Source organism: Squalius cephalus (assembly GCF_949319135.1).
Source record: "Squalius cephalus genome assembly, chromosome: 3".
In the NCBI taxonomy this organism is placed as follows: domain Eukaryota; kingdom Metazoa; phylum Chordata; class Actinopteri; order Cypriniformes; family Leuciscidae; genus Squalius; species Squalius cephalus.
In genome coordinates this window covers 13,468,401-13,482,673 of record NC_137124.1, presented here as the reverse complement: position 1 = coordinate 13,482,673, position 14,273 = coordinate 13,468,401, and the positions used below count along the sequence as shown (strand labels likewise).

The 14,273-nt window shown below is 35.9% G+C and overlaps 1 protein-coding gene across 1 annotated transcript; it reads left to right on the top strand.

Annotated features, from left to right (window-relative positions):
* Window positions 1-293: 293 nt before the first annotated feature.
* sv2ba (synaptic vesicle glycoprotein 2Ba) lies at window positions 294-12,868 on the top strand. The gene is made up of 12 exons (XM_079868023.1): window positions 294-983; window positions 2,758-2,938; window positions 3,654-3,805; window positions 3,957-4,090; window positions 5,271-5,360; window positions 5,548-5,661; window positions 6,095-6,183; window positions 7,344-7,508; window positions 8,106-8,239; window positions 8,360-8,563; window positions 9,432-9,591; window positions 11,658-12,868. Exons 1-12 carry the CDS (start codon window positions 521-523, stop codon window positions 11,839-11,841), a joined length of 2,070 nt encoding a protein of 689 aa, XP_079724149.1. The 5' UTR covers window positions 294-520; the 3' UTR covers window positions 11,842-12,868.
* The last annotated feature ends 1,405 nt before the right edge of the window (window positions 12,869-14,273 follow it).

The following is a 14,273-nucleotide window of genomic DNA, read 5'->3' as shown; positions in this document are numbered from 1 at the left end:
TCTTTTGTCACATACTGTTTTTCGCCTACTATATTGTATGGAAGTATGCGATTTCGGATGCAGCCTATGAGTCGCTTATTTTTAGTGAATCAAACCCACACGCAAAAAAAAAGTACAAAGCCATTAGTGTGTGTAAACACCTTTTGTAAGATTTTAAAAAAAGAAAAGAAAAACCAATGCAATTAAATTGCATTTACCTCTCAGCCTCGTTTTCATTCATGTAAAATTAAACCATGAATAAGGTTGATTAAAAACAAAAAAAAAATTTCGAACTAATGTTCTTTTTATTTCAGGTGCAGCATGTGGCCTTGTGTAAAACCAGTCAAAGGGAAATAACTCATTGCTATCATAAATATTGAGGCCTTAACTTACCTGAGGTGCAATTGATTTTATTTAAGACCTTTTTGGATTTGGAACTGTCACCAGAGACTCCAAGAGATTTCTGAGAAATATGTTAATTTAGCTATTTTTGTCTCCAAGAATATTTATATATATATATATATAAGAAATTCAAGCCAAAATGGATGACCCTTACCAAAACAACATAAACCAGCCGGGAGAAACGTATCCCACATATGGAGAAGGAGGAGAGTACACTTACCCTTATCAGACAGACTTCCCTCCTCGGGAGGAGGATGATGCTGCTAGTGATGCCACCGAGGGGCATGATGAAGATGAGCAGATGTATGAGGGAGAGTACCAAGGCGTCCCTCATCCGGACGAGATCAAGGAGGCACGGAGAGCCGCACGGAGGGAGGCCCGTGCGAAGGCCAGGATGGCAGCTGAGGTCGAAGAGGAAACGTTGCCAGAGCAATACGAGAGCATCATGGAAGACTGTGGGCACGGACGCTTCCAGTGGACCCTCTTCACGGTGCTGGGTCTGGCCCTGATGGCTGATGGTGTGGAGTGCTTCGTTGTGAGTTTCGCCCTGCCCAGTGCTGAGAAGGACATGTGCCTGTCGAATGCTGACAAGGGCATGCTGGGTGAGTGAAGGAGTGGGGTTCAGAATCAGCTTTTTATATTTTCTTTTTATATTATTATTATTAAGCTATTATTATTCATTTTCCTGTTATTTCTTATTAATGAAATATATTATTATTGTTGTTATAATTATTATTATGTTTTGTAAGGAGTATTATTATTACTATTACACGTGTTACTTTTCCATTTTAAAAGTTTGGGGTCAGTAAGATGAGATATATATATATATATATATATATATATAAAAAAAAAATTAATACTTTTTATTCAGCTAGGATACATTAAATTAATTATAAGTGACAGTAAAGACATTAATAATGTTCAAATAAATGCTGTTCTTGTTAAATTATCCATTCATCAAATAGTCCTTAAAATGCATATGTTTTCAATGTTTTCAACATTGATAATGAGATAGTTTCTTGATCAGCATATTAGAATGATTTCTGAAGGATCATGTGACTCTGAAGACTGGAGTAATGATGCTGAAAATTCAGCATTGCATCACAGGAATAAATTACATTTTAAAATCTATTCAAATAGAAAACATTTCTTCTAAATTGTTATACTATTTCAAAATATTACTGTTTTTATTGTATTTTTGATTAAATACATGCAGCCTTAAAGCATAAGATACTTGAACGTGAGAGATTTAATGCTATTTTTAAATAGCCCTGTTCCTAGATTGCGTGCAATAGTGAGGGAGAAGCAGGAAAAGTTTTAGTGAGGGATGAAAGTTGCCGCTGTCTACTAGAGTGGTGTGTAATCCACGTCGAGGTTCACAATCCCTGCCACGTGCCTGATAATCACTTATCCCAGTCTAATTAGCTGTGTGTGTGTGTGTGTGGCAGAGAATTGATGAAGGCAAGAGAGATATATAGATAGGATGTTGTTTGATATTCTGATGCTTCTGTTCAAAATTATATTAATTATTATAAAGATCACAATTAATTTCTCCAAAATAATATATACTGCTATACTGTACCTTAAAGTCGACATGAAACTGAAGTTGCGATAATTCTTTGTTCCCCAACCCATTGTGACGTATATCCGAGGGAAACAGCTTCTTGAAAAAATGTAGGGCAAGACTTGACTTTGTCCATAGGGATTTGATGGTTGTGGTTTGCTATTGGTCGATCTCATGTGAGTGACAGGTTGTCCCGCCCTCACGCCAGTAAACACATCATCAGAGAAGAGAAGAGATGTCGCTGCAAGAGGGAGGGAAAGTTATTTTGATTAAAGATTACGAGGGCACATGAATTAAAAAAAATAATGATGTGCACAGCTAAATCGTTTATAATAAATACTGCAATATTCCATAAAAAAGAATAGTCAATTTTGATTTCAAGGTGACTTTAAAAGGATATTTCACCCACAGTTAAAATTCTGTCAGAATTAAAATAATTTATTCATCCTCATATCGTTCCAAACCCATATGACCTTCTTTAATCTGCGGGACACACACACACACACACACACACACACACACACACACACACACACACACACTGAAGAATATCCCGTAGACTTAAAGGAGACTTTTTCAGTATAATGAAAGTGAATGAGGCCTGAGTCTTTATAAAGCATGAACTTGCTAATGATTTGAATTAACAATATAATGTTTGTAAATGACCTTTTTGCTGGAAATGCTGGAAACTGTTTCCTGCAATATTTGTTTTTTAAATTTTGCAGAAGTAGCAGATAGTTTTACCATTATATGTTGTGTTATTCTTCCTCAGCATCTAACTGTCTGGCTCTGTGTTTTGTCTCTGTGTTCAGGTTTAATAGTGTACGTGGGCATGATGATCGGTGCTGTCGTGTGGGGGGGTCTGGCTGATAAACTGGGCAGACGACAGTGTTTACTCTACGCACTGGCCATCAACTGCATCTTCTCCTTCCTGTCTTGTTTCGCTCAGAGCTACGGCTTCTTTATCTTCTTCAGGCTCTGCTCAGGAATTGGGTGAGACTCACAGAAAGCAGCAGGAATTTATTTATACATCTACACTATCGTTCAAAAAGTCTGGGGTCAGTAAGATTGTTTTATGTGTCTGAAAAATGTCTCTTGTGTTCACCAGGACTGCATTTAATGAATCAAAAATACAGTAAAAACTGTAATACTGGGAAATATTATTACAATTTAAAACTGGCTATTTATTGCTGGCAAAGCTGAATTTTCAGCATCATCACTCCAGTCTTCAGTTTCACATGATCGTTCTGAAATCATTCTTATTTGCTACACAAACATTTCTTATTAATATCAATATTGAAAACAGTTATGCTGCCTAATATGTTTGTGCAAACCATGATACATCTTTTCATGATTATTTGATGAATAGAAAGTTCAAAAGAACAGCATTTATTTGAAATATAAATCTTTTGTAACATCATAAATGTATTTACTGTCATTTACTTTTGATCAATTAAATGCATCCTTGCCAAAAATAGTATTCATTTCTATAAAAAAAGAATCAAACTGACCTAACTTTTGAATGGTAGTGTATCATATAGTTCTTGTATGATTTCATATTTCACATTTTTTACATAGACACAGAGTCTAATGGTTGTATATTGCAGCTTAATTAACTGATGGAATCACTTACTGGCTTTATGGTGGAATTGTATTTTATCTGTCCAATAAATGATCTCAAGAAACAGTTTCTGATGATCTCCTGCAGGATCGGAGGATCAATCCCTGTTGTGTACACGTACTTTGCTGAGTTCCTGCAGATAGATAAGAGAGGAGAACATCTCAGCTGGCTGTGCTTGTTCTGGATGCTCGGAGGACTGTACGCTTCCTTCACCGCATGGGGAATCATCCCACATTATGGTAATTCATCGTAAATCCTTACAGTGTTTCTAATAATGGCAATTACTACACATGTAAGAGCAGACTTTATGAAACAATATTAGTTGTCTGGAAGTTCTTGGACATTTCAAGATCCAGGTTTCTGAGAGTTTGGGTTGTTTTTTTGTTGCAGGCTGGGGTTTCAGTATGGGGACAGAGTTCCAGTTCCACAGTTGGAGGGTGTTTGTGCTGGTTTGTTTCCTTCCCTCTGTGGCTGCTCTCGCTGGGCTTGTGTTCATGCCAGAAAGTCCCCGTTTCCTCCTGGAGGTAATATAGTGTATGAAAGTTTACCAGTAGAGCACGCTGCTTTATCTATAAATAAAAACATTTATTTAGTTTTTCTCTTCTCAAAATTCAGAATTTTATAGATATTTCTTTTTACTGTAAATAGGCATATTGTGGAAAATATTGCATTTTAAAGGTGCAGTAAGCGATTTTCGAGAATCATTGTTGAATGCTGTTGATATTTGAAATCAACCCAAACATACACCCCTCCGCCCTTCATTGCTCCACCTCTAAAATGCACAAACTTACAATGTAAGAGTGGAAGTCTCTTTGTTGAGCAGAAGTGAAGCAAAATACATTTTTGCGAAGATGACGAACAGCACACCAGCTCCAGACAAAGACACTCAAAACTGTTCTGTTACTCGAGGTAACATTACAAGAACAGCATATCTTGGTTCTGTGAAACATAGCAAAACCAGTGTTACTCACGTGTGGAGCAACAATTACCTCAGGATCCGTTTTCAGGCCATACCGCATCGGCTCCAGCGCTGGAAAGATTTTCTAATATAAACGAGGGTCTCTTACCTGATCATAACCCTTCTTTTTCCAGTAATATTCGTCTGACCTTTTCTCTTTTGTAATGTCTCTCAGCCACCTCTCTTTCTACAGTCTTTCTTCAAATCTCCCTCTTACTCTCTCTCCTCCCCCATCATGAATGGACACACCCCCTACTGCTGATTGGCTACAAGTGTGTTGTGCTGCTCGGTCTGATCCGCTTTCCACAGCGTTTCTCAGAAATTGCTTACTGCACCTTTAAGGCATAAATTACTATTCTTTATTGTATAAAATGTAGTTGGCAGACACCCAGTGCTACACCAAATGAATGATCTCCCTTCTGGGTTATTATCATTAATTAAAACTATTAAAAGCATTTCTGTTAATTGAAATACAGTTGAAGTAAAATAAAATATAAATACTAGTTGAAAAATTAGAAATGTTGCCTTGGCAATAAAATTAGTTAATCTAACTAAAACTGAAACACATATAAAAATATATTAAACCTAAATGGCAATATTTAAAAATATAAACTAATAAAATGATAAAGCACATTACAAAATGACTGAAAATTAAACAAAAATTAACATTGAAGATAAAATATATATATATATTTTTTAAATATTTATAAAAACTAAAATAACATTGTCTCTTTTTTGAATTTCAGTCTGCAAGACACGATGAGGCCTGGATGGTCTTGCGGCAAGTCCATGACACCAACTGGAGGGCAAAGGGAGAGCCAGAAAGAGTGTTTCAAGTAAAGCTGTCCATTTTAAACTTCTATACCACTAAATAACAGCAAAGCAGCAGAATTAACCCTAGATCTGCATCTGTGATGAGTTTACTGAGTAAAGTTTTGAATTTATTAGTAACTGCATTGGCAACATTTGAAATATGGCTCATCTTACATGGTATTAACTATGAAATATATCCCTCTCTTTCAGGTTACGCAGCTTAAAATACCTGAAACACAAGATGACGAGTTCATAGAGATTCAGAGTGAAACTGGAACTGCCTTTCAGAGATTCATGGTCAGACACCTGACCCTGGTTAAACAGGTATGCTAACATAATTCAACTCCAGAGGTTTATCCTTTTAACAATTTATAGTACTATCATCCGCCACCACCTTCTTTCTCGTCCTGCATCATTTGAGCTTCAGAACTGAATGATAGCTAAAAGTGTGAGGCTTGTTGAGGAGAACTGTGAGGTTACCTTTCTAAGCGAGTGGAATTACAGTTTTTGTCTGGCAAATGATAAAAAAATTGAAACATGCAATAAAAATCATTAAAAACACTCAAAACACGTTTGCAGCTGCATAGCAAACTCCTGACAACCACCCTTGCATGGCAAGCACCACCTACATTTTGTTCAGAAAATAGAAAAATAGTAATTTAATAACATTTTTGCAATTTTTCATTTGCAGATTGGATCTTAAGATTCTTGTTTTGCTAACACAAATGAAGTGATTGTTTCGTTTGTTCTCCAAAAGGTCATGAAGAACATGATGTCACTGGCTGCACCTGATCTCAGACTCCATAGTTTGTTCATTGCCATTGTGTGGTTTACGATGTCCTTCAGGTGAGCAGCTCTTGATAGAGAAGCTTCAAATTTTGCTGCTTTATTGAGCTTCTTGCAGCATACTCTCTATGTTGCCTATCCTGGTCATATAATCTCATGAGTGATGGACTCTTGTAACGGGTAAAGAGCTGTGTGGGTAAACCTCACTCCCCTAGCCTCAAGAGGTGGACTAGCGATTGGCGCTTGATGCTACAGTCTACAGTGGGATGCCATACTGAACCAGTGATGCCGGTTCGAAAACCGGTGGGGTTACACTCTACCCGGACAGCAACATAGTATCGGCCCAGATCCGTCCCACGTCTGGTACGCGTTGAATCCACATGTACCAGATGTGGCCCGGACACTATGTTGCTGTCTGGTACATAGGCAGCAACTCTGAGTGATCTGCATTAGTCCTCTTTAATTATTTTAAGCAATATTTAAGAGTTTATAATTCATGTCAGTCTCTTATGCTCACCAAGGCTGCATTTATTTGATCAATCAAATTTAAATAAAAGTATAACATTTCTATTTATTTAGAAATTCTATCTATTTATTTATTTAATGGCAAAGCTGAATTTTCAGCATCATTACTCAAGGCTTCAGTGTCACATGATCCTCCAGAAATCATTCTAATATTATGATTTGCTGCTCAAGAAACCGTTGAAAATTGTTGTGCTACTTAAAGTGTGGAAGTGTTTTTCAGGATTTTTTTTGAGGAATTAAAAGTTCAAAAGAACAGCATTTATTTGAAATAAATATTTTGTAGCATTATGAAAGTATCAATTCTTTCACAAAAAAAGAAATTTTTGAACAGGTGTTCAAATTTGTGCCCTGTATGTTTATGCCTAATTGCATAGCACTCACTTATTTGATAAATTATTTATTTAGAGATATTTTCTATGTAGAACGGGTTTTAAGTATATTTTAAAAATAAATTCAACAGTTTCAACAATCAAGATTTTTCTTGGTTCAGCCATCACAATGGACTTTCATTTCTTTTTTTCTTTTGACTACATGTGCATTGTGGAATTAACTTTTAAATTAAAATTACATTAAATGCTGCCTAATGAGGAAATTTTAGGAGGCAGTATACTAAGTCGCCATTATATCTGGAGCATGTATATAATGATCTCAACTCAGTACTAAATAATAGTATTAATCAATCTTCCACCACACAGCTATTATGGCCTGGGAGCGTGGTTTCCTGACCAGATCAAGTACCTCCAGTTTGAGGAGTACGAGACCAACGTCAAGACCTTCCATCGTGAGAAAGTGGAACGCTTTCATTTTAACTTCACTCTGCAAAATCAGGTCCACAAAGAGGGGGAGTATATCCATGACAGGTACATTTACTTCATTATTCACTTACATAATAGTACAATTATCATCTTAACTGTCCCTCGGTCTCTGTATATAAAATATGATGTTTTATAGAATAAAGGACTAATGCAGGTACATATTGTTCAAAGATTAATATTTTTTAATTTTGAAATAATGTGAAAGACTCCTATGCTCACCGAGTCTGCATTTATTTGATCAAAATTACAGTAAAAACAGTAATATTGTGATAGTTTTCTACTGTTTTCTATTTTTTTTAAATGTAATTTATTCCTGTGATGCAAAGCTGAATTTTTCAGCATCATTACTCCAGTCTTCAGTGTCACATGATCCTTCAGAAATCATTCTGATTTGCTGCTCAAGAAACATTTTTTATTATTATAAATATTGAAAACCATGATAATTTGTTTAAGGGTTCTCTGATGAATAGAATTTTCAAATGAACAGCATTTATTTAAAATGGATATCTTCAATAACTTTTGATTAATTGAATGCATCTTTGCTGAATAAAGCATTAATTAAAAAATATATATATACTGATCCCAAACTTTTGCACGGTTGTGTATTGGTTGAGCAGTCAGTTGTATTTACTTTACACACAGTTTTATCAACATAGAAATAAGAAACGTGAAGTTTGAGGAATCCCTGTTTGAGAACTGTTATTTTGAGGACATCAGATCAACAGAGACCTTCTTTGAGAACTGCACCATTAAAAACACAGTCTTCTACAATACTGGTATGCAATTCATATTTACTTCATATACTAACCTTCATCCTATTAGATTTTTTGAATGATTAGTTGGGTTTTCCTTTCATTAATGGTCATTTTCCTATATTTTTGTCTTGTTCCTTACAGACCTGTGGAAAGATTCCAAGTTTTTTAACTGTAAGCTGGAAAATACCACATTTTTGCACCCCAAAAAAGGCTGCCATCTAAATTTCCAAGAGGAAAATGACATCGTGATCTATCTAGTCTGCTTCCTGGGCAGTTTATCTGTGATACCTGGCAACATCGTAGCAGGTCTATTAATGGATAAAATAGGACGACTTAAAATTATAGGTGAGTGGTTACATGCAATAGCTTATATTAAAGTGCCCCAATTATGCTTTTTCGAATTTTACCTTTAATGCAGTGTGTGATAGAGCTGTTTGTGAATGTAAAATATCTGCAAAGTTTTAAAGATCAAAGTTCACCACAAAGTTATTGTCTCCTACATGAAAGAAGCAGTTCTGAACTGCCTGAAATGAGTCGTCAATTCCAGTCTCACTTCCTTAACATATCTACGTAGGTCTGTAACAAATTTGCATAATGCCAGCCTATGGTCTTCATTGGCTGCCCGTGAACAATGTCGACTTTGCCCCGCTCTCAAACACTATAGTTATAGCTGAGACTGGAAGAGTTTGGTTCGTGTTGAGAAAATGCTGTTTTCTGTGCTGCGGATCTACTTTGCATGCACTTCAAAAGAAGGAGGACTCGCACTAGAATTGATACAGTAAAACCAACGCCTTCTTTACTGTTCGGATCACTGTGTATCAAGCGCTGAAGAAGATCTGGAGTTGAAATTCAGATATGGTAATGGGAGTTTCGTTTCCAATACACATGTAAGCGATAGACCAATCATAACAGACTGGGCCATCTGACCAATCAGAGCAGAGTAGGCTCTCAGAAAGGAGGAGTTTATAGACTGAATCTTTTATCGAGCCGTTTCAGACACTGTGAGAATAGAGGAGATGTGCAATGTATATTATGAGAAAATTAAAGTGATATTGACTTTGGATGCATGCGAATCTATTGTAGGAGACCTCCAAAACAAAGTTAGGAACCTTTAAAATAGCATAATAGGAGCACTGTAACAGTTACGGCTTTATCAATAACTTTCAAAGTGTTGATAGTATGTAAATTAATTCTTGTTTATCTTTGTTTGCAGCGGCATCCATGTTAGGCTCCGCTGTCTGCACGTTCTTCCTGCTGCTGTGCTTCAGTCAGTGGGCTGTCGTCCTGTTCCAGTGCCTGTTCTTCGCAGCCAGCGCGGCAGCTTGGAATGGCATCGAGGTCATCACTGTGGAGCTCTTTCCTGCCTCGAAAAGGTACAAAAAGATCCATCACCAAAAGACATCTCTGATAAGTAGAATTAATATAAGGCAGGTCAAAAGCAGTTATTTAAAGGGGTGGTTGATTATGATTTCACTTTTTTAATTTTAGTTAGTGTGTAATGTTGCTGTTTGAGCATAAACAAAATCTACAAAGTTACAACGCTCAAAGTTTAAATCAAAGGGAGACATTTCCTTTTACAGAAATAGTTTTTTAAGGACTACAACAAATGGCTGGAAGGGACTACACAACATTCCTCCAGGGTTACTGACATCACTAATCCTGAAATTTACATAAACCCCGCCCCTGGGAATGCAATTTACAGAATATCATGACAGAATATGCTAATCAATGACTAGAAGATAACTACACATCAGCTACATAAATCTTGTGAAAAGGGCATTATACCACCCCTTTAAAACCGAAATCTTTTGTAACATTATTAATATCTTTACTTTCACTTTTGATCAATTTAATGCATCCTTAATGAATAAGGATTTAATAGTAGTGTAAATCTTTTTTTAATATTTATTTAGATAACTTAAATCCTTATGCTACTGTTGTCAACATTTAAAGCAACATATTTGTACTTTTAGGAATAGACCTTTGTTTGAGCTGACACAATATGTATTTGAGGCAAATGAAATTAAGAGAAATATATAAAATATTGTAAGACATAAAAGTATGCTCAATATGTTATTCTATCTTAAAGGGTTAGTTCACCCAAAAATGAAATGATCCCATTATTTACTCCATCCTAGGTGTAGGCCCATATTCTTTCAGTCAAGCACAATCGGAGTTATATTAAACAATATCCTGGCTCTTCCAAGCTTTACAATGGGAGTGAATAAAGCCTGAGTTTTTGAAACTCAAAAAAGCGCATCCATCAATCATAAAAGTAATCCATACGGCACCAGGGGGTTAATAAAGGACTTCTGAAGTGAAGCAATGCATTTTTGTGGGAAATTATCCATAATTATAACTTTAAAAACTGTAATCACTAGCTTCTGGTAAGGTCCTTCCGTGCGTTCATGAGAGTCTAGTTCCAGCGGAAATGTGACCTCTGACCTGACGAATGATGTAGGATATAGGAGTAACGTAGGCTTCGGTGAGAGTAGATGCCTTTACGGTTCAAAATGGCTGGGCAACAAACTCAAGCTCTTCTGACATTTCTCTTTAAAAATTCTCGTTGTAGACTTGTAATTCGTGACCAGTGTTTTGTTTTGTTTTGCTCTATCCTCTGCACTTCTGCGTTCGTCAGTACGTCATGCGTCGGGTCAGAGGTCACTCTTCCACCGGAACTAGACCCGCATACGGCTGTTACCGGAAGCCAGTGATTATAGTTTATAAATTTATAAATATGGGTATTTTTCTTACAAAATCGCATCGCTTCGCTTCAGAAGGCTTTTATTAACTTCCAATAAGCCGTATGGATTACTTTTATGATGGATGGATGCGCTTTTTTGGGCTTCCAAATCTAAGGTACCATTCACTCCCATTATAAAGCTTTGAAGAGCTAGGATAATTTTTAATACAACTCCGATTGTGTTTGGCTGAAAGAGGAAAGTCATATACACTTGAGGTTGAGTAAATTATGTGATCATTTTAATTTTTGGGTGAACTAACCCTTTAAGGTTTTTTCAATGTTTTTATTTGAAAATTTATAAAGATGCTCTTTTTTTTTTTACAATGTTTTCATTAAACATATTAAACACATAAACAAAATATATTAAAGGCTGGACTTCAATGTATCAAAGCCTCAATTATTCCATACACTCTTACAAAAATAAAGGTTGTTTATTGGCACAGATATTTCCATAAAGAAGCTTTAACATCCTTAGAACTTTTCCATTTCACAAAAAGGTTCTTTATCGTGGAAAAGATTAAATAAATTAAGAAAAACATTGTTCTTTTAATAACTAATCCCTGAAAGGTTCTTTGGGGAACCACAAATAGTTCCTCTATGGCATGACTGTGAAAACCCCCTTTTGGAACCTTTATTTTTAAGAGTGTAAAGTATGTACTTATTCTTCCATACTTAATCCATCTCTTGTTTCCTCAGAGCCACAGCTTTTGGTGTGCTGAATGGCACATGTAAACTGGCAGCTATCATTAGCACATTCATCTTTGGCAAGTTTATCGGCATCACCAAGATTATCCCGATCTTCCTGTCCTTCTCAGCGCTAGTGTGCGGAGGACTGCTAGCATTTAAGCTACCTGAGACTCGGGAGGTCATTCTTCAATGAAAAAGCCAAACTCCTCAAGGCCTCAGCGTTTGGTCCAGCTGAACACTGGATGACCGCATGCTTAGACTGATGAACACTGACAGGAAAAGGGCTGAATCATGTGAAGCTGAAACAGTGTTATGTTAGAACCACTGTACTGTAGTATTACCGTAATTTCATTGTATTACTTTAAAAGATGTAGATGTTTATGTTGTTCACAGTGGCTGTATTTTGAGTAAGAAATCCAAAATGTGGAAATATGGGGCAATATCTTTGCTACAAAATGATTTAGAGGCGAGTAGTGATATCAAATTCCCTTTTTTATATTGGAACAAACAATAACTTTGACTTTAAATTCAATCTTTTAATGAGATCTCTGCATTTTACTTTTATTTAATATGTAAAAATTGAGTTTTGCATCTCCAACTTCACCCGCTCACCAACTTTTGGTCATCAGCTAGTTTTTGTTGTGTTGTATTTGTTAACAACTGTGGTATATATTTATTTCACATTATACAATTACATTTCCACTGTGTTTTAATTCTAACGTTCTTGGATTCCCATCTTTCCAACTATTATTTGTCATGCCTTTCATTAGAAGATGATCACGCAACATCAGAATGACATTGTTTGTATGAAAATAGACATTTTTAAAATGGACTTATATGTGAAGTATGTATAATGCTCATTTCCTGTGAGAAAATATGTAGATTATGTGATTTTGATTTTATTTGTCTCTGTTTTAAAAGTGTGTGAATACTAAATATGTAGGTATGGCTCACAAATTATACTTTCTACTCTTTTTTTTTTTTTCACTTTTGACCACAGAAAAAGCTATTCAAATATACTCTTATACATCTATACATCAAACACTGATTAAATGCTACAACAACTCCTAACAGCTTTATGTCAAGAGAAATCTAAAAGAAAATCTTTTTATATTTCATGTTCAAATAAGAAAAGATCAGTTTACCTTTTTGTTTTGTTTGTCCTGGTTTGTGATGGTGTAACAATAAAATTTAAATAAAACATTATAATTTTGCTCTTCAGTGCTTCATGTTCTTTCACACCACAATATATTGAAATGGGAAAACCACAGTATTTTGGTCTTGGATGAAGTTCCCATGCTTTTCTGTGAGTATGGGCACATGGAAAGGCACTTGTGAAAACAAGGCCAGGGCACACGTGTGAATTAGTCACACCTCTTGTGATGGTCATTTATTTATGCAAAGGTGTGAAACAAAAATCTAGATAAGTCTTTCACCAGATTTGCTAGATTAATTGCTGTGCATTTTATGCAACTCTTCATTTTTTTTCAGTTTTATTTCCTAAATAAAACACTGTTTTTGGCTGCATAATGTTAACCTCTTAGCACAGCTCCATTTATTTCTTTAGGCAACCATAATCAGTATTACTTTCAGTGATTCAATACAAGGAATTTGCTTGTGCAATGACAGTTTTATTCATGCACAATGTGTTTCTTGGTTTATATCAACCAATTGCTTGTCGCATTTCATACCAATGGTGTGAACGGCCTCACTTTGCTACACCAGGGCACAGTAAAAATCAAAGCATGGTAACATGCAAATTGCCAAATGTGCAAATGCATTATCATATATGGTGCCCCTGCAAAAAAAGCACAAGGAATATATATTTTAGTTGAGTTTCTGTGGGAATTTGATTTGAAGAAAGTGAAAAGACACACAGATGCCAGCTTCACTCATTCTTCTGCCGTGAGGAGGTGCCAAATCTAACACGCTGCTCATTCACTCTCACAGAGAGGGTGGCCTGGAGGTCACAGTGCTGGTTACAGAGGTCACCAGAGAATTAGTTCTCAAGAAATGGATCCTGAAAATGGTGCCTGGTTACATTACAGCTAGGATGGCAAACAAATCAAAACTATTAAATGCTAATTTGTATCATTTAAAAACCCCAGGGTGGTTGACATGATAACATCTTTGGAAATGTCATGGCTAATATGGATAAGCTGTCCGGTGAGACTGATTTAGTTTCCCCGTGTGATTTTATTCACACACATCCAGGACAGTCAAAGTGGCATCGAATATACTCGCCGCTCATTTATTGTTCATAATCTGGTCTTTTGATATTTAGTTTTTGTTGAGATTTTTCTTTTTGCGTCTTTGGCCTTATCCACACTAATACGTTTTCTTTTGAAAATGCATCTTTTTCTCTCCGTTTTGGCCTTCCGTCCACACTGAGACGGTGTTTTTATTATTGAAAACGAAGCTTTTTGAAAACTTTCTCCAAAGTGGATTTGAAAATGGCATTTTTGCATTGTAATTTGAAAATGATGACGCATATTGGACCAATAGATATTCATGTTTATGGACGGTATTGTGCCTGTTATGCGCTATTCACTTTCACACAGTTGCTAAAATATGTTACTTTGCACACTCTTCATTTCACAGTCCTGCAAAGATGACAGAAAAGGT

What these genes read in the sequence shown, in the direction of transcription:
- sv2ba (XM_079868023.1), top strand. Translation starts at nt 521, where the DNA reads ATGGATGACCCTTACCAAAACAACATAAACCAGCCGGGAGAAACGTAT. An exon ending in GGGAATCATCCCACATTATG is followed by an intron (nt 3,806 to 3,956) that starts GTAATTCATCGT and finishes TTTTTGTTGCAG; the next exon opens with GCTGGGGTTTCAGTATGGGG. An exon ending in AGCCAGAAAGAGTGTTTCAA is followed by an intron (nt 5,361 to 5,547) that starts GTAAAGCTGTCC and finishes CCTCTCTTTCAG; the next exon opens with GTTACGCAGCTTAAAATACC.